This window comes from Gopherus flavomarginatus, chromosome 12, assembly GCF_025201925.1.
Source record: "Gopherus flavomarginatus isolate rGopFla2 chromosome 12, rGopFla2.mat.asm, whole genome shotgun sequence".
NCBI lineage: Eukaryota > Metazoa > Chordata > Testudines > Testudinidae > Gopherus > Gopherus flavomarginatus.
Window position 1 is genome coordinate 45154916 of NC_066628.1, and position 18610 is coordinate 45173525.

The window sequence follows — 18610 nt, forward strand, 5'->3', positions numbered from 1 at the left end:
CTGAACTTAAACTCCATTTGGAGGCAAAATGATCCACATAAGTTACTTTGACAATTTTCATCCTTGATTTATTCTGGGCTTTAAGCCACTTAGATGGAAGAGACTCCTTTTGTAATAATGATGGTTTCTTTCCTCCTCTCCTGCCCCATTATTCTTTACCAGGGTCAGGTAACAAAAAATCAACAGCTGCTAGGTTCCCACACAGAGGAGTTGGGGTGATTTAAAAGTAAATTGGAGAATCTACTGCATGGCAGATCATTTCTGAAACGGATAACCTGTGGTTTCAAACAATTCTCATGTAGTATTGTTCAACTGGCACTTCTTCTAACAAATGTGTACACAGTTTTTTTTCAAGATTATTATTAAAATAAAAACACGTAAATTTCTTCCCCTCATGCACAGTTCTTGATTAACTGGAAAAAAGAATCTAAGATGTAAATACCATCAAACTTATTTAATCAATTTATAAACATTGCATCGGTAAAAACAGTTCTATTCTAAATGCTCTCAGTATACTGAGAGTCTAACCAAACATGAACAAGATTGAAAATTAAAGTCTGAAAACTGAACAGTGGGCAAAATGGCAAAGGCATGAATCATTACTGTACCTGATTATAGCCTAGCTCCCTAACAGAGCTCAGGCCCTGCAAACACTTATACACATGGAAAACTTTATCACATGGGTAGTCCCATTGACTTCTATGAGATTACTCTTGGCCTTGATTCACGACAGCGCTTAAGCATGTGCTGAAGTCCATGCCTTTCAAGAGCACACTAAGCACATGAAGAAGACCCATCCAATGGGACTTTGATGGAATTTAAGAAGATGCTTAATAACTGTTCTGAAAAGGGATGTTTTCCTGACAACGAGCATATGTGTTTGCAGGCCTATATATATTTGCACATTGCAACACCACACATTAAAAGAAGCTCAGCTTTTAAACCCTTCATCTGGACTGAGCAGGTCATCTTCTATCTATAGTAATGAATATCAAGCTCTAATGTAAGGGTTCTGTTGTTGTTTTTTAATGCTTAAAGATGCCTAAAACCAAATCTATTACATAAATATATAAATTATTTTTAAAATGAGAAACAGATGCCTTAAGTGAGAGAATATAAAAACTTACAGATAAATAACCATATTTACAAATTCTGGAGTGTACAAAATGATGCCCTAGTTTAAAATAAAGCAAATTATTCAGGAGTAAAGGCGACAGTATATACATTACATTTCTTATCTGGAATAGGTGGATAGAATTAGCCCTGATACTACGTCAGATCGGCAAGCACAGACCCATATATCTGTGCAGGGGCCCCACAGAACTCAATGGGCACAGGGGTCTGTGTTATTGGATCCTGATACAGAACTGGGATCATATTTTGGAATATTTGGTAAATACTGTATAGACTCTATCATAAGCCGAATTTTTTTAGTAAAAAAGGGAAGCACCAGAGAAGCGGGTCAGCTTATGAACGGGTATAGAGGGGAAGAAGTGGGACACAGTCCCTCCCTCCAACAGAGGCAGCAGGGAGAGGCAGCACAGCCAGCAGAGACAGAAGGGAAGAGGCGAGGCCAGCGTCTCTCCAGTTCTGCCCACGCTGCTTTCCTGGCGGGCTGCAGCTGTGCTGCTCAGCCACGCCCCCCCTGAGCAGGCTGTGGCTCCCCAAAAACATTTCCCCACCAGTTGCCGTCCCAGCCCGTCAGGGTAAGCAGCTGCCACACTGGGACACTTTCTTTACTTAGGTTTACCATCGTGCCTGCGGACGCTCAAGATAAACAAATCATCTCGGCCCACCAGCAGCTTATCCTGATGGCTCAGGAGCCAAAGTTTGCTGACCCTTGAGTTATAGGGTCAGCTTATGAACGGATTCTAAAAATTTTCCATTTTTACTTATCCATCTTGGGGGGGAGGGGTCGGCTTATAAACTAACCAGCTTATGATCGAGTATATATGGTAATGATAAAATAGTACAAGGGTCATTACAAATACATTGTAATGATGCTGAAAGTCAGTGCATTACATTTAGTACAATCAAACTTTAAATTAAAATATAATATACAAAAAACACCTGCAGGATTTTCTGATGCGGACATTTTCTGAGGCTGTTAAAACAACAAGAGTAGAAACCATACATTTTGACACCGTTCTTTCAATAATCTTGTATTTTTTTACAACAGTACTGTATATAGATTTTCACCTTCAGTTCCCCAAACTAAATTTAGAAATGGACTGATATTCATCTCTTGGTAGCTCTCAGTCCTCCAAGACCAAAGTGTATAACATTGACTTTTTCATGAATAATGAGGTCCCCAACGAAGGTCCGCTGCAAAATTAATCAAGCTTGAAATAATATACTATTTTCTGTAAAATATAAAATTTGCCACCAGATCTTCAGTTGGGGGAAATTAGCAGAGTGCCATTGACTTCCACGGAGCTATGACAGTTTATATCAGCAGAGAATCTGACCGCTTGTTTCAAGAATTTGCCTTTCTGATGTCAAAAGTTTTCAAAGCCGTATTGGAGGGAGGTCTAACATAAATGGTTTTTGGACATGATTTGCCAAATGCCCTAAATGAATGTCTTGGCTCCTACAGAAAGTCAGTGGGAACCTAACGTAATTATAGACCTCTGAAAATCCCCTGAGGTATAGTTGGGAGGGATGGCTACCGATCATTATGGCCTACTTAGAAATGATACACAGAAATGATGGTCCATCATTGTGAATGTCAAATCAAGATGCAATTTTTACTCTTCTAATTAATACCATTACTTAGAAATGTACATGTATCGTTCATGCCAATAAATCTACAGCAAATTGATACAAACACACAAGCTTGTGCCACCTACCATGAAATGCATTTTTGCTACTGGTGGTTCTTTGATATCAAACCCTCCCTAAACCCAGTCCTGGATCTATTCCACATCCAAATCTACTACTTGTTGGGTGTGTGGAATGGCTGGGGGATCAGGACCTTAGATGTATTTCAGATATGCAGAGTAAGCATCATTTAAAAAAACCCAAAAACCTACCACACTCTCTAGGCAATGATTAACACCATCTATGATCATATAAATAGAGGATTGTCCTGAAAGAGTGGCCTAAAAATGACAAACTGAGTCAGGACACAGCAGCTGCTTGCTCTTAATCCCAAGTAGGCAATGGGGTTAATTGCCATTCAACATGGGGAGGAGGACATTTGATCATAATCAGGACATTTGAGCAGGGCAGGGTAGTTACTGTTCATCTGGAGAGATGCATCACTGGAAATATCAGAGGGGCTGCGTCCGCGCACCCAGGCATCAGGGTGCAAGAACTGCCCTGAGTAATCAGAGCAGTTGCTAAGACGGGGATGGTAGAAGCCGGGGTGGGGCCTGTAGATCTCCTCGGCTGTGTATCGTTTCATGAACAGGTAGACGGACATCACACCAGCACTCTGAAGGGGAAAAAAATGAAACAGATGCGACTCACAGGATAGGAACCTGGGTTGATTTAATTCTAAATGAATGAATGATACTCAGGAGCCGTATTGGCATTGCCAACGACAAACAAGACCGTGCAGTTATGAAAGCAACATAGTCTAGTGGGCAGGGCATCAGACTGGGCGCCTGCAGACTTAATTTCATTCCCTTGCTCTGCAAATGACTTGTGGTAAGACGTTGGTTATAGGGTGGCCATTCCAGTAGTTTCAGGAACAGCGTGAAGCGGCTCCCACTGGCATGGCCTCTCTCACGCACAGCACATGTGAGGTCACGCTGCACAGGAAGATACCATTTTGAGGAGCACAACACCTCACCCATACAGGCAGGGCTTTTCTCACGCACAGCACGTGTGAGGTCACACTGCACTGAAGGACACCATTTTGAGGAGCGCAACACCTCACCCCCACTGGTATGGCCTCTCATGCACAGTACATGCAGGGTCATGCCACACAAGGGGGTGCCATCTTTAAGAGTGTGCCACCCCGCCCCCGCTGGCGTGACTTTGCTTTTAAAAATAGAGTCCCCTGTCCAATACTGGACAAAACCACGTCCAGGTTTGCCAGGACCAAACAGGGAACAAAGCACCCAAAAAGAGGACAAACCAGTTCAAAACTGGACAAATGGCCTCCTGACTTGGGTAAGTCACTTCTGCCTCTGCTTCCCCATCTGTAACACGGAGATAACAATACACTTGTCATCAAGGTGCTCCTGCTTCTCCTGAGTCAACCTACTTTGACCACTGGCATTCAGGGTTTGCACTGGCTGGCAGGAGACAGGCTCAGCTGACAGCAGCAGGATCAGCCTATTTGTTTGTCATTCCATATAGATGTCTACTAATGATTAGGGGCTCCTCAAGATTCTTGCCCTTTCAAACCCCATCACAATCCTCCTTTTCATAACAACCAATTCCTAATGGATTGGCCCAACAGTCAATATTTTAACTCCTGAGAACAGACCAGACTACACTGCCCTACAGTATGGACTACACAGGTGTGAATAGCAGAGAGCACAAAAGTGTTGCACTAACTCCCCCGTGTGGACACTGCGGGCGTGAATAAAAGTTTCCTTCTTTGCATTAATGGAGTCCTGTTTGAAGAGGACTACGTTAATGTGGACTAGGAACCTTTTAGTTAACATCCACCCTAGGGAGCTATAGGGCAGCCCTTTGGTGCATACTGCTATTCATATCTCTGTAGTTGAAGCTGTGGGGCAATATAGATGTGTCCTTATAGGCACTCCAGAGAGCTCACGACTGACAAGTACCTCTGTGAGAAGGAAAGAGAGAGCAGAGAAAGCAAATGACCATCCATATTTATAACTGAAGTAAGTCTCTGAGTCCTTGGTCTGGTTCAGCATCTCGTCGTTAATGCTGGATATGTACAGCACCAGCCCCACAACCAGAGATAAACCTGGGAAGGGAGAATGACAGAAGGAAACGTTCTTCAGTAAAGACACAAAGCAGCTCACGGTGGTTCCTCCTTTCAGAGAACATTTGTATCTAAAATTTAAAATATGTAGGCTGCATTTCAAAAAATTGGGGAAACAGGCTTCTCCTCCATTGAAAGGATCAATGCATTTAAGTCCTTTTAGTCAAACCGTTATGTTCTTAAGCAACACTCTTCTGAACTACAAGTGATCCATGTACGAAAATGCTTTAAAGCTCAGCTGTCACAGCTGCTTGTTTAACACTCCTCTAACGCTATGAATAAAACATTGACCTGTCTCATGTAGGAAGATCCCAGCTGACTATTTTAAAGTTTCAAACATCCCCTGAGACTGACTTACCATAAGAAATAAAGGGTCTTGGTTTTTGTTTTTTTTTTAAAGAGTCCAATCTTATGGGAGTAATAAATTGTGGATGCAAACTCCTACATGTCTCATTATACCACTGCAGTCCCTAAAGAGCTACCATTTATATACTGCACGGAATAGACTTGTAGACCAAGTTAAGAGCCCCCGAAGTTACCGAAACAATAAGCTAAAAGATATTCTTGGAGAATGCTGAAAACTACAAAAAAAAAATCCTCTCACCACACCTTTTTTTCCCACAGGCCTCAAGAAAGAGAAATAAAACATGGAAAGGCAGATTTATCAAGGACTACGGAAAATAGTTTTTGGGTCAAGTATTTTTTTCATTATTATTCATAGATGGACCTTATGAGATGTAAATTCTAATATTGATTTTCTCTGGCTCCATACATCTGGAATTCCTGAGGTTGAGGCTCATATATTGTGCCAGGCTAAGAGACTGCATGGTATCATATCACAGATCAAGTGAAGCAGTCATGATTAAAGCTGGTTGGGAATTTTTCTTTCCCTATGAAAATGTTCACATTAAGCTCTTGATGAAAGCCCAAGCATTTTTGATGGAAAAGGTAATTTTCCACAACATTTCCATTTTGTTGAAAAGCCATTTTTCATCTTAAAAAAAGTCTGATGACTATTTTGACCGGGTCTAGCCATAATGTGCCACCTCACCCCTGATTTCAATGAGGAGTTCTGCTTAAAAATACTATAGCACAACATAGCCCAAAGTAAGGATTTAACAGAGTGTTACTACAGCTTTACAAATTTGTGGGTTTATATGGCTATTATCCCTTCCCAAAGTACAAGGGCTTTCAGAGGATACCAAGATGAGACAGCAAGTGCAATGTTAAGATCATTCCAATGAAACTCACCAGACAGAATGAAGAAGATTCCTGATACAAAGGCCAGGATGGTTCTGTGAGGCCGAATGTGTCCAATATTGCTCAGTATAAACCCGATGAACATGAAAAAGAGGCTGACCAAAGGGAAAGGCGTAGCAGAACGAATCATCTCTGGTTGTAAAAAGGGGGAGGAAAAATGAGAACAGTGTTAGCCCCTCCCTACCTAACACCAGAACTGGGCTAGATTGCACAGACCAGGTTCTTTACATCTCCAAGTTGTAGCTTTCTCTAGATCTCTTTTTTTCCTCTCCTGCTCTCTCATGTGTGTGCTGGCACCCACCCCCAAACCAACATACCAAATCTTTTTTGATAAGCAGTTGACTGAAGGTGCAATTATACCTGGCTGAGAACACACCTGTTAATGTTTGTATTACGAGTGGTTTCCACCTGAAGCCTTATAGATGCACATCCGATATTTTCTGTGGTAGCATTGCAAGTCTTTTCACTAAACACTTCTCATTATCATCTCAAAAATGTACCAAGCATGGTTAAGGTTCACACTTAGGCCACATCTACACTACACAGGTAGTAATCAATCCCTGAATCAACACCCATACTCCTCCTGAGCAGGAGGAGTAAGTGGAGTCGATGGAGGAGCCACGGCGGTCTACGTGCCGCCATGAGGACAGCCAGGTAAGTCAAACTAAGATACTTTGATTCCGCCCCCACCTAGTGTGGACCAGCCCTTCGAAGTGACAAAAACAAAACATAGGACTTTACAGTGAGAGCTGTGACATTCCATCCTTAACTCATTCCACCCCACAGGGGATCTAAATCTGTGCAATGCCCCAATCTGTATGTGCTGTACTCGTCACCAGCGGGGAGAGAATGTAAACTCATCTATCCCCAAAAAAGTCACTGGTCTTGATCACTCCAGTGACAGGATGCAGGGCCTAGCTTGTAGCTGCTGTGAGCACCCCAGCATAAGGGGGAGACATAATCAGACACTTTTGAGCATGTCTGGCATTTCACCAAGTAAAAAGTGTAGTAGTACATAAGCAACTGGTTGTATGTTACAACACAGCACTAATAGGCAATCAGAAGCCTCCCTCTGCATCTTGAGTTCTGAAGTAATTCCTAGTAACTCCTTAGAACTTTAACTAAAGAATAAATGATACAACAAAAAAAGTAAATAAACCACCTACTTAGAACACTGATTGTTGATTCAGACGTCAGCTGGACGTTCATGGGCATGACGTATTCTATAGTAAAACACCGGCCACGCTCCTCACCTGCAAGGACAAGAGTCTGATTCATGCTTGTCATTTAATTAAATGTTTTCTTTAATAGAAGGTTGGTTTTATTTTACATGAATTTCAGTGCATGCAAAAAACTTTCCTTTTCTGCTGCTCTTTGAGTCATAACTGTTAGCATGTGGTGCTGCAGAAAGATGCCTGCTAGCTACTGTATCCTTGAGGGACTGGCTTTTTAAACTGTCGCTGGAAAAAGAGTAATAGCTAAGGGAGTACTGTGAGCTGGTCTCATGTATCTACCACGTTAGCTCAGCACATACAAAATTCACATTGTGCTGGTCATTCCGAACATTTATTGAAGGGCAGTGGAAATGGAAAAGAACAAAGCTCAAGCTATGGGAAGTTCATTGTAACATGGGGTACTACTGTGCATTTTCAAACAAACTGCATGTAAACAGCTGTTCCTGAATAGGAGAAAGCTCTGAGAGCTAAGTGCTAATCTGCAGTGAGGGGGATTTTGACAGACCATGCAATTCTAAGTTAGCTAGAGAGGGCTTGGCTTAGGATGACTTTTGATGAGGAAAACAAAGGTTTAACATTTGATACAAAACACATGATTAATCAAAATGGATGGTCTGGTGAGTAAAAAGCACAGAAGTGTGAATTGGGACATCTGGGTGACCCCTAGCTCTGCCACTGGCTTGGTCCCCTTAGGAAAATTATTTGGGTTACTCTAGCCTTGCACTCTTTTAAACCAGTGGTGCAAGACTTGCAACCCCCCTGAAGAACTGGCGGGGGGGGGCGGAATTACAGCAGTGGTGATCATTATTCTTTGCCTTTCTAAAGCACCTGACACCACCGCATTGCAAACCATTTTATAAACAAAAAAAGCAGGACTGTGACCTCATCCCATCATGCAAGGGAAAACTCTCAACTTTCTTATGCAGACTACTTGCATCACAGGTCACTGCACTGGAGGGAAGGGGAAGTAATCTCCATAGAGCTGCTACTCCCCACTGCACAGGTGGCCAGAAAGTGGGTGTGCAGGAGCAAGGACCAATGGAGCCTCGATTTAGCCCCTCCCATTCCACATCCAGTAGCCGGTTATTTCCTGCTGGAGCATGGGGAGAACCAGGGAGAGAATTGTGATTCAGTAATTCCTTCCCTGCTGTGCTCCTGAGCAGCACAGCTCTGTGCCACCATTCATTCAGGACCGATTGTAAAGTTACAATTGATGCATAAAGAATTATACCACCCCAACCCCCCTGTGCAAGTGGAGAAACTGAAGCAAAGAAGTGGTTAAGTGGCTTGCCCAAGATCTGTGCAGAACATCTGCAGTAAAAACACGAAAGGTGACTAAAATCCCTGGCTCCCGGCCCACTGCTTTACTGGGTAAAGCTTCTTCACTGAAGATGATGTGAAAATCACAAGAGTGAACAGTTCTTTGTACAAAACACCGTACCTGCCAAAAAGCAGACCCTCCAGAGACCAGAGTGCAGCGACATTTTGATTTCAGTGGTCTGATTGTGGGGCAGGATGATTCCTTCCTCCAGGTAAAGCCAGTAGTCGGTGCTAACAGCAATTCCTAAGAGCCCCAAACCGCATACAGCAAACACGCTGCTGAGCAGAGTCAGAGCCTTCCTGCCACACGCGCTCATTCCAAAAAGCATCAGGGTTCGAGACGGCAATCAGGAATAGCTGGAGGGGAGAAAAGATGGCGTGATTAGCAGGGCTGTAGCACAGCCAATCTATTTCCAACTTTGCTTTCTTTAAAGTCTGTAAGTGACAAAAAGCTTTGCCCTCCCCTTTCATACTTATTTAGGTCAAGCTGAAATAAACCTTTAAAAAAATCACAAACTCCCCAGAGAGACAAAGCATTTGAACCAAATGCTACCCAACTGCCACACAGTTTTACTCCCCAAGTGTTCATGGACTTGCTGAACACACTGCCTCTGGGATGTACACATCCAGCCCTAGGGATGTACACACACACACACACACACACACACACACACACAGGAGTTGTTATTATTTATCAGTGATGTTACTGAGTTGCCTACATTCTACAACCAAAATTGGGGCCCCATCTAATTATCTATTTTAGGTACTTCTGTGGCCGAATGCGTCACAATCTTTATCCTCCTGACTCTCCGGTGAAGTAGGTAAGTGTTTCTAAGCTACAAATACATAGTGAGAGACATTCCCTGTCCCAGAGATCTTGCAATCTAAAGTCCGAATCCTGCAGAGCTTTACATGCATGCTCACATTTTGGAGTTGGAATTAATACCATAGAAGTCAATGAGACTATGCACAATGTGTAAAGTGAAGCATAGGTGTAAGTCTTCACAGATCAAGGCCTAAATAATACCTTACATTTATCTAGAACCTTTCATCTACAAGGATCCCAAACACATTACAAACCCATGTACACTTGAGAACCACTGTGATCTGCACTTAGCCACATACACCCGGAGCCATTCTTCCGTGTGAATAATTGTCTCTCCACTCCCGTGGGAAACGATTTGCCATCAGGGGGCTAGATTGAAGTCTCATATTATTAAGAGTTTGTAATTTTACTAAATGCACTGTGGCCCATACGCTAAATGACATTTGCTAGATAGATGAATGAAGTATATTGTGCAATGCATTAGCCTCACTTTATTTACTTTTTTATTGTGTTTGTTCACTTACTTGCTAATTTGCAGAATTTAGTCGTTCTCAGTGAGCCTTCCAGATGACATTGCAAATTGACAAGATTTTACCAAAGGTCATTTTACTTATTAAAGTTTTACCAAAGGCTCTTAAACAAAGTAAGCAGTTATGGGATAAGAGGAAAGGTCCTCTCATGGATCAATCACTGGTTAAAAGGCAGGAAACAAGGGGTAGGAATACATGGTCAGTTTTCACAGTGGAGAGGTAGTGGGGGGCCCCCAGGGAACTGTATTGGGACCAGTGCTGTTCAACATATTCCTAAATGATCTGGTAAAGGGGATAAATAATGAGGTGACAAAGTTTGCAGATGACAGAAAATTCCCCAAGTTAAGTTCAAAGCAGACTGCGAAGAATTACAAAGGGATCTCACAGAAGTGGCTGACTGGGCAACAAAACGGCAAATGAAATTCAATGTTGATAAATGCAAAGTAATGCATATTGAAAAACATAATCTCAACTATACATACAAAATGATGGGGTCTAAATTAGTTGTTACCCCTCAATAAAGAGATCTTGGAGTCACTGTGAATAATTAGAATCATAGAATATCAGGGTTGGAAGGGACCTCAGGAGGTCATCTAGTCCAACCCCCTGCTCAAAGCAGGACCAATCCCCTGATTTTTACCCCAGTTCCCTAAATGGCCTCCTCAAGGATTGAACTCACAATCCTGGGTTCAGCAGGCCAATGCTCAAACCACTGAGTTTTCTCTGAAAACATCTGCTCATGTTAAGCAGAAGTCTAAAAAAGCTAACATAATGTTAGGAACCATTAGGAAAGGGATAGATAATGAGACAGAAAATAACATAATGCCTCTATATAAATCCGCAGTATGCCTACACCTTCAATACAGCACGCAGTTCTGGTCGCCCCATCTCAAAAAAAGATATATTAGAACTGGAAAAGGTACAGAGAAGGGCAACAAAATTGATTAGGGGTATGGGACAACTTCCATATGAGGAGAGATAAAAAAAAATGGGACTGTTCATCTTGGAAAAGAGACGATTAGGAGGAATATGATAGAGGTCTATAAAATCATGAATGGTATGGAGAAAATGAATAAGGAAGTGTTATTTACCCCTTCACATAACACAAGAAACAGCGGGAACACCCAATGAAATTAATAGGCAGCAGGTTTAAAACAAAGAAAAGCAATGCACAGGCAACCTGTGGAACTCATTGCCAGAGGACGCTGTGAAGGCCAAAAGTATAACTGGGTTCAAAAAAGAATTAGATGGAGGATAGGTCCATCAATGACTATTAGCTAAGATGGTCAGGGGCGCAATCCCATGCTCTGGGTGCCCCTAAGCCTCTGACTGCCAGATGTTGGGACTGGACAACAGGGGATGGAACACTCAGTAAATTGGCCTTTTCTGTTTATTCCCTCTGAACCCCTGGGCATGGGCCATTATTGGAAGACAAGTTTCAGAATAGCAGCCGTGTTAGTCTGTATCCGCAAAAAGAACAGGAGTACTTGAAGCACCTTAGAGACAGGATGCTGGGCTAGATGGACCACTGGTCTGACCCAGTATGGTCATTCTTATGTTCTCAAAAGTTCACTGCTCCCTGACAAGGCACTAAGGGCTCTGGGCCACAGGGCAAATGCATAACTAAGACAGAAGAAAAATCACAGCAAATGATAGGTTAGAGAACTGAGAGGCAATGAAGAAGGTTTTGCTAAAGTCATTGTAGCTTGGTGGTGGGAATCAGGTAGCTAGATCTGTTTACTGATTTTACAAAGACACAAGATGAGCTACAGATAAGGGGACTATCATGCAGCCTTTCCCAAGTGTGTTTGGTTCTTATTGAGCATTAGAGAAAACAACAGAAATAAACAAACAAAATTCCCTCTTGACAACAAACCAACCAAATTTAACACAGAAGCAGAAGGAAACATCTTCCTTGTCCTACTTTTAAAATTGCACATGCACTGTTCAAGCTATGTAAAGCTTCAAATAATAAAACGGTAGCTGATTGAATTCAAAAGAGAACACAGTGTTTAATTAAAGTGTACATTGCAAGGCGACAAGGAAGGCAGAAAACTCCTAAATAAACAGAAGAGACAATTTCATATCAATTGTTGGAAGCATTTCCAAAACACTGAGGGGATAACTAACCAGAAATATGGGATAGCTTGGTCTTGTGCCTCTTAGGGCTGCTCTGTGCATTAGCTTGCACTGAAGTAACTGAATTGTTTTTCATTTCACACCTTTTGTTATTTTGGGCCACGTCAGTGTGTGAACACGCTCAATTTGGAATAAGCACAATTGAAGGAAGATATTTTTAAGGTTTTTTTTTTTTTTTTTTGGTAAACTTCCTTGTTGAAGTGAAGGAAGGACCAAGCGATTAAAGCAGGAAGCCTGGGAGTCAGGAGTCCTGCGTTACTTTCCCTGCTCTGAGAGTGGGGTTTAGTGGCGTCAGCAGAGGAATATGGGGGCATGGGAGTCAGGAAGACACCACCATTCTGTTCGTGCCCTGGCTTTTTAAGATGGATAAATTAATACATATATACAGTAACTCACAGGGGGACCTGTAAGACTTCACACTTTGCAAAGCACTTTGAGAACCTGCAAAGGAAGAGTGCTATCGCAGACTCATGATTACTGCCCTGGGAAGCAGGTGACAATAAGTACTTTCTGCCACTGAACAATGATACAGTCCTTGTATCTGCAGGACAGCCAACAAGTTAAGCTCCTTTAGGCAGAGTAAAATGTACTTTCCCTTTGATAACAATCAAATAAACACAAGCAATTAACCTCACCTACAAAGTTTTGCACTGCCTTTCCATTAGACCATACACAGAATATTAAAATAAAAGATGAAAGCAGTTTTCCCTGAGTGTAAATGTTCTTTACACAACATTATGCTTCAAAAGAAATACATGGTGAAGAGGCTCAAAGTATTTAAAATGACAGTATCCCATTCCTAAACACTAAAACTAAGTTAATTGAATCTTGGAAAAAAAATATACTTGACTCTTTCTACATTAACATTAGATAGACTGTGCACATAAGATGCTGACTTAAGCTACAAAAAGTGCTGTCACTTGAAGAATGTGGCCCAGCCAAGACCCTGCCACTACATGGTATTACCCTTGCCTATGGCTTTGATGAAGAGTCTGTTTTTGTTGTTGTTTTTTTACATGATTTTCTCAGCTCCTGGGAAACCCTGATGTTCAGTATTTGCCACTAGTGACTAAGGGGTTTTGTACGTGGTTAGCAACACCATAAAGATACAAAACAGAGATTGCTTCTTTCATTCAAACATCGGGCAGCGGGAGCTCTCAAGCCTGAAATTGTGTGACCATCACTTGCCAGATACCCACACTAAAGAGCAGCATATGCAATTACAGTCCCTACAGAGAACATCAGCAGCAAGATGCACGTTGTACGTGTGCAGAAACACCAAGACACTTTTTCTGATATATTGGTGAGGCAAAGCCAAGTAGGGATGGGTGGTTATGGGGAAAAGAAGAGACTCTTGCTCCAAAGACATCTATAACCCTTTCATTTAATCACCTCTACTCTGTTCCTACTGACCAAACTCTCCTCTATGGCTTGAAAGCCAAAATCATTTAATAATTGAGAAGAAAAAAAGGTCTTTGCCCCTTTGAGAATATTTCCCCATCCCCTAAGGAACTGTTGTGATCAGAAAAGTGGCTATGCAGATATGGCACCTTCCTGTTTGTCAGTTCTACTCCCTGGGTCCATATAGAGTCATATTTTTCTGACTACAGTGTCTACAAGAAAAAAGTTTACTGTGTTTTACTCCTGTTAATACTTCTGAGCCAAAACAACTAAGGGAGCTGGATTCTATTCCTGGCTCATGTATTGTCAACAGGACTGCCAGCACAGGGCCTGATTGTGAGGGCTTGACTATACAGTAAGTTAGCACATGGCAAGCTGGGGTGTCAATCTGCATTGCTGTATCCTGCCGCACACTAACTGTCCATGTAGAACTTACTTCTGTGCTCCAACCTATTGCTGATTGAAACAGCAGCACGCAAGTCACACCACAGAACTTTTAGGGTACAGAAGCATGGTCCCCAAGGATGGTTAGTGCATCGCACACTACAGCAATGTAGATTTACACCCAGCTTGCCGCACGCTACCTTGCCGTATCGACATGCCCCGAGAAGTGATGAGCACCTTAAAGTCCATTGAGGCTAATCAGAAGTGAGTTTTTAATGTACTGCAGGGATTGTTCTTTCTGATCCCTTGTCCAGGACCAGTGCTTGCAAAAAATATACTGGTCCTGGCAGAATTTGTACTGGTTTACTGGTGTATTTCTAGCACTAACTTGAAAGGTCAGACTTCAAAATCACGCCATTCTGATTGCTGCTAATCTTTCATCTCCCCCACTTCAATTCTCATGTGGTTTTAACAGCTGATCTCGGAGGACTTGTGAGAGACACTGAGGGAGAGAATGGACCCCAGCCATGGCCATGTGTCTCCCCGGCACCTCCCTGAACCCAGAACTATGCAAGAGAGTCCCCCTCACACACTCTGAGGGCACTAGAGGAGACTCCAGCCATCAGGGGCAGAAGCTGCAGGCCTCTTGGAGAACTTTCTGCAGTTCTGACTGGATCCTCTCTGCACTGTGCTGATCAGCTGTTTGCACCAACCCTCCCCTTCTGCCTCACCCACAGGCTCTTCACCTCTGCATCGCCCCTCTTACCCACTTCTCTCCTCCCCCTTAGCCCAACTCCCCCAAACTCACAATAAATAAATAAATACATACATACATACATAGAGGCAGTAACATGACATGTGCCACCATCACAATGTTCACTCTGCCCCTTTCCCCACCCTGTGTACATCTTTCTATTTAAGTTCTTTGGTTCAGGGACAGGGTTTTTTTTGGGCTCTGAGGTGCTACAGTAATACAATACTAATATGGCTGTTATGCCTTGTGAATGGCTCGTAAGAGGGGGATTTCTCAAAGGTACAAACAGGAGATAGGTTTGACTTTCAGTAGGAATTGGGCAGTTGTCCTTTATGCCTTTGAAAATCTCTCTCTAAATGAATCCATGGTGCCACTGAAGAAAGGAGATTGTTGGGGTTCCAGTGAAATCATGTGAAGAATTAATTTTTTAACACTGGTGATTTGCGAGATCCTGATCCTTAGAACTGTCCCTGCTCCTTCAGTCTCACTACACTCTTTTGGTACCAGTCCAGGGACGAATACAGAAAGTCTGGAATGTTATCTGCAGTCTTAATGCTTTCTCTCCTGGTTTATACATATAACACTTCAATGATAATTGTGCATGTACCTCTCCACGACAGACCCCTTCAGAAACCTTTGAAACGGAACACTGGTGTCATTACAAATGCTGTTCATCAAAGCGCACGAGTGACTTACTTGACATTCTTACCCATTTCTCCAAGATCTCAAAAATAAATTATTTTCTGGACCTGATCTCTGAACCAAATTCTCTATAGCAGCAGGAGAGAGACCAAAGCAAGAGCAATCACCATTGTCTATGTAAGTGGGTTGTGAAAAATAAATCAATCTGTATTTCAACTGGCTGAACAACACTGACCACAGCAACAGATCCAAGCTTTAAAGCCCTCAAATGCCAATGGCAAACGACTCTCCTTTCAACCCCAGGTCCCGGTTGAAAGAGCTGAGCTAAATCAAGCGAAGATGACAGTTATTAGTGCCGAAGCCACTTGCTAGAATGCAGTCTTCAGTTTACTGCTGTTTGTGGCAAAGTGAAGCACTGAGAAAGTTCTCTCAGTTGACAAGAGAAAATGTTTCATTTATGGACACACACTGGGATGCAGCAGGACAAATGGGGTGGCCTGGTTGTGTGATTTCAAAAGCGTAGTGCTAGGGCAAGGCAGGGAGAGCAGGAGAGAATCGAGGCTATAAGGTAAATGCGCCCACACACACAAAGTTAGAATTAGGAGAGGAACTAAAGCAAAGGCAGAGATTAAGGAGAAAATAAAGAGAAACAAGTAGAGCATAGTGAAAAGAGGAAGGTGAAACCCACTGAGTGAGCTTTTAAGTTCATGAAGAACAGTAGGGAAGCAGGTAGCAGCTAGCAAGTTCAGAAAGAGAGTGCAAGGATGGGGTAAGAGAGACCAACTCCCCACTAAGTTGCAGCAAAGCTTTTTCATTGGACTAAAAATAAAGGGCTTTGAAGAACAAAGGTCTCCTCCTCAGGACACAATGCAGCCCATACAAGAGGCCAAGGATAAATAGGTCAAGGGAGAATGGATCTTTCCATACTTAACTTTGCAAAGTTGCAGAGAGTCCAGACTCGATGGAAGCACTGTCCCAGTTTGTCCGACTGCTTTAAGACAATTAGCAAGGATACCAGTGGACACAGCACAATGCCAGACAGACTCATGGTCAGGCAACTCCTCACCTTCTCAATGCAGACCCAAACAGGATGATGCTACAAGAGAGCAGACACTGCCATGGATTGCCTTGTATCACATCTTACTCCAGATCTTAGCTTACAGCCCAGTGGAAAGAACAAAGGTCAACTGACCTACATGAAGATGCTCTGAGCCCACTCCCCACTGAGAGAACGGAGGCAGAACAGACCAGGAGGATGAGGCTCCACAGCTACCCAGACAGTTCTAGTCTCTGTTGGGCTGGGTTTTCAAGAGACCTCAGCTCCAGTGAGACACCCAAATAAGAGTCAGGTTTTCGAAGGTACGCAGCAACCAGAAACTCTCATTGTGACACCCAGCACGCTGGGTGCTTTGGAAGATCTGGCTCAGCGTGTCCCACCAAGATGGCTTTTCAGCTATTTGGCCCTGTCCCAGCAAATAAAAGGGACTCTTAAGCAGGGAACCAACTTCTTACCTGTCAACAGGGAGATTTTCAAAGGCACAGATGGGAGTTAGGGACCCAGCTCCCATTGACATCCAGAGGGTGGGAGCACTTTACTGCCCTTTGCACCTTTGAAAATCTCCCCCTGCTGCTCTCCAGTTCCAAGCAGTGCTGACTGGTGGAAAAGCCACACTTGCCAGCACTCTGAACCGGCAATGTGACAAGACTGTATATGTCTGCGTCAGTCTACAAACTCCATTCTGGTGTGTGAAAGTCCCCTTTTGATTGACAAACTGCACTGTGCTTCATTTTGACAACTTAAAGGTGCAGGAAGGGTAAGCAACATTCCTAAGGTCACATAGGGTGACTATGGCAGAGGCAGGCACTGAACCCAGGTTTTCTGAATCCTAGTCCCGCATCCTAAACAGAAGACTGTTTTACCTCTTCAGGTGGTTCCCTACACTGTACACTACACACCCCATGCAACTTCTGTAGTGAGGTGACTACAAGGCCCAGCCTCATTCACAACACACCGTACAATGGCTATGACTGGCTTTCAATGGCCCTAGCAATTTCTAAATAATGTGTCGGGGGGACAGGACAATAGCTTGCATAGATGCCATTTTAGGTCATGTGCATATTTTCAAGACCTCATTTACATATTAGTTGCTAGATCAAAACATAACCTTGGAAAGCTCATATTCAACATACCCTGCCTACTCTCAGCAAGCAGAACCACCACATTTTGAAGGTCAGCAAAGCTCAGGTTCCGGGGGATCGGCCAAGGCAGCAAGCCTAGGACCCTCCACAACAAATGCCTTTGCGTCTGGCTCTCAAAAGTTCAAATCTGCAGAAGCAGCCAGCCGACGTGCAGCTATTGGGACAGAGCACAGACAGAAAGGTAGCCTCTTGGGTAGGAAGGTCCCAGACCATATGAGTCTCAGTTGCCTCTGTCAAAATGATTAAAATGAGAAACATAAAGGGCTGAGAAAACAGAGAAACTGAAAGGGAGGTGCAGGCTGTCTGTCCATGTTACAGTGAGACTCTGACCGAGTGGTTTGATAGAAATATTTGAACAAATTGATTCAAAAGAAAAGCAGGATCTAAGTTCTCCCTGACCTCTGAATACTTCCTATTAATTCAAAGTTTAGTTAGATAAACTTTTAATTACTAACAAGGAACATCACCTTTCTTTTGGTAGTCCTTTCATGCCACGCAGTCAGCACCCAGGCATTCAAAAGCCTGTATACAATATTAATCTACCTGCTGTGCTACTCTGTGAATTCCCGAGTAACAGCATCATTCAAAAATCCAGACGCTAATACGTAATCAGCTCTGGATGCAAGATTTACAAAGGAGGAATATTCATCACTGTAGAAGTCTGCAGATAAACCTGGAGGGAGAAGAATCAATTGTGAATTTCACTCTAGGCTGCAGAATTCTCATTGCTCTGTGTTACTGATTAGGATACGTGTCCACTGACCTCTGTTCATGGCACTATATCATACTGGCAGCACTTTCCCTTTTATATTCTAAATCATAGAATCATAGAACATCAGGGTTGGAAGGGACCTCAGGAGGTCATCTAGTCTAACCCCCTGCTCAAAGCAGGACCAATCCCCAGATAGATTTTTACCCCAGTTCCCCAAATGGCCCCCTCAAGGGTTGAACTCACAACCCCGGGTTTAGTAGGCTAATGCTCAAACCACTGAGCTATCCCTCCCCCCTTGC

The 18610-nt window shown here is 43.0% G+C and overlaps 1 protein-coding gene across 2 annotated transcripts in view; it reads right to left on the minus strand.

Moving 5' to 3' along the window:
* Positions 1 to 435: 435 nt before the first annotated feature.
* The window catches only part of CACNG5 (calcium voltage-gated channel auxiliary subunit gamma 5), a 29883-nt gene continuing 11708 nt past the window's right edge, over positions 436 to 18610 (minus strand). For both annotated transcript variants that reach the window (XM_050920671.1, XM_050920672.1), the window contains exons 2-6: positions 8846 to 9081; positions 7336 to 7422; positions 6161 to 6301; positions 4746 to 4891; positions 436 to 3436 (exon numbers count right to left, since the gene is read on the minus strand). In XM_050920671.1, the coding sequence (XP_050776628.1) occupies positions 3179 to 3436; positions 4746 to 4891; positions 6161 to 6301; positions 7336 to 7422; positions 8846 to 9053 (840 nt within the window). In that variant the 5' untranslated portion in view covers positions 9054 to 9081 and the 3' untranslated portion in view covers positions 436 to 3178. The remainder of the gene's footprint in view (positions 3437 to 4745; positions 4892 to 6160; positions 6302 to 7335; positions 7423 to 8845; positions 9082 to 18610) is intronic.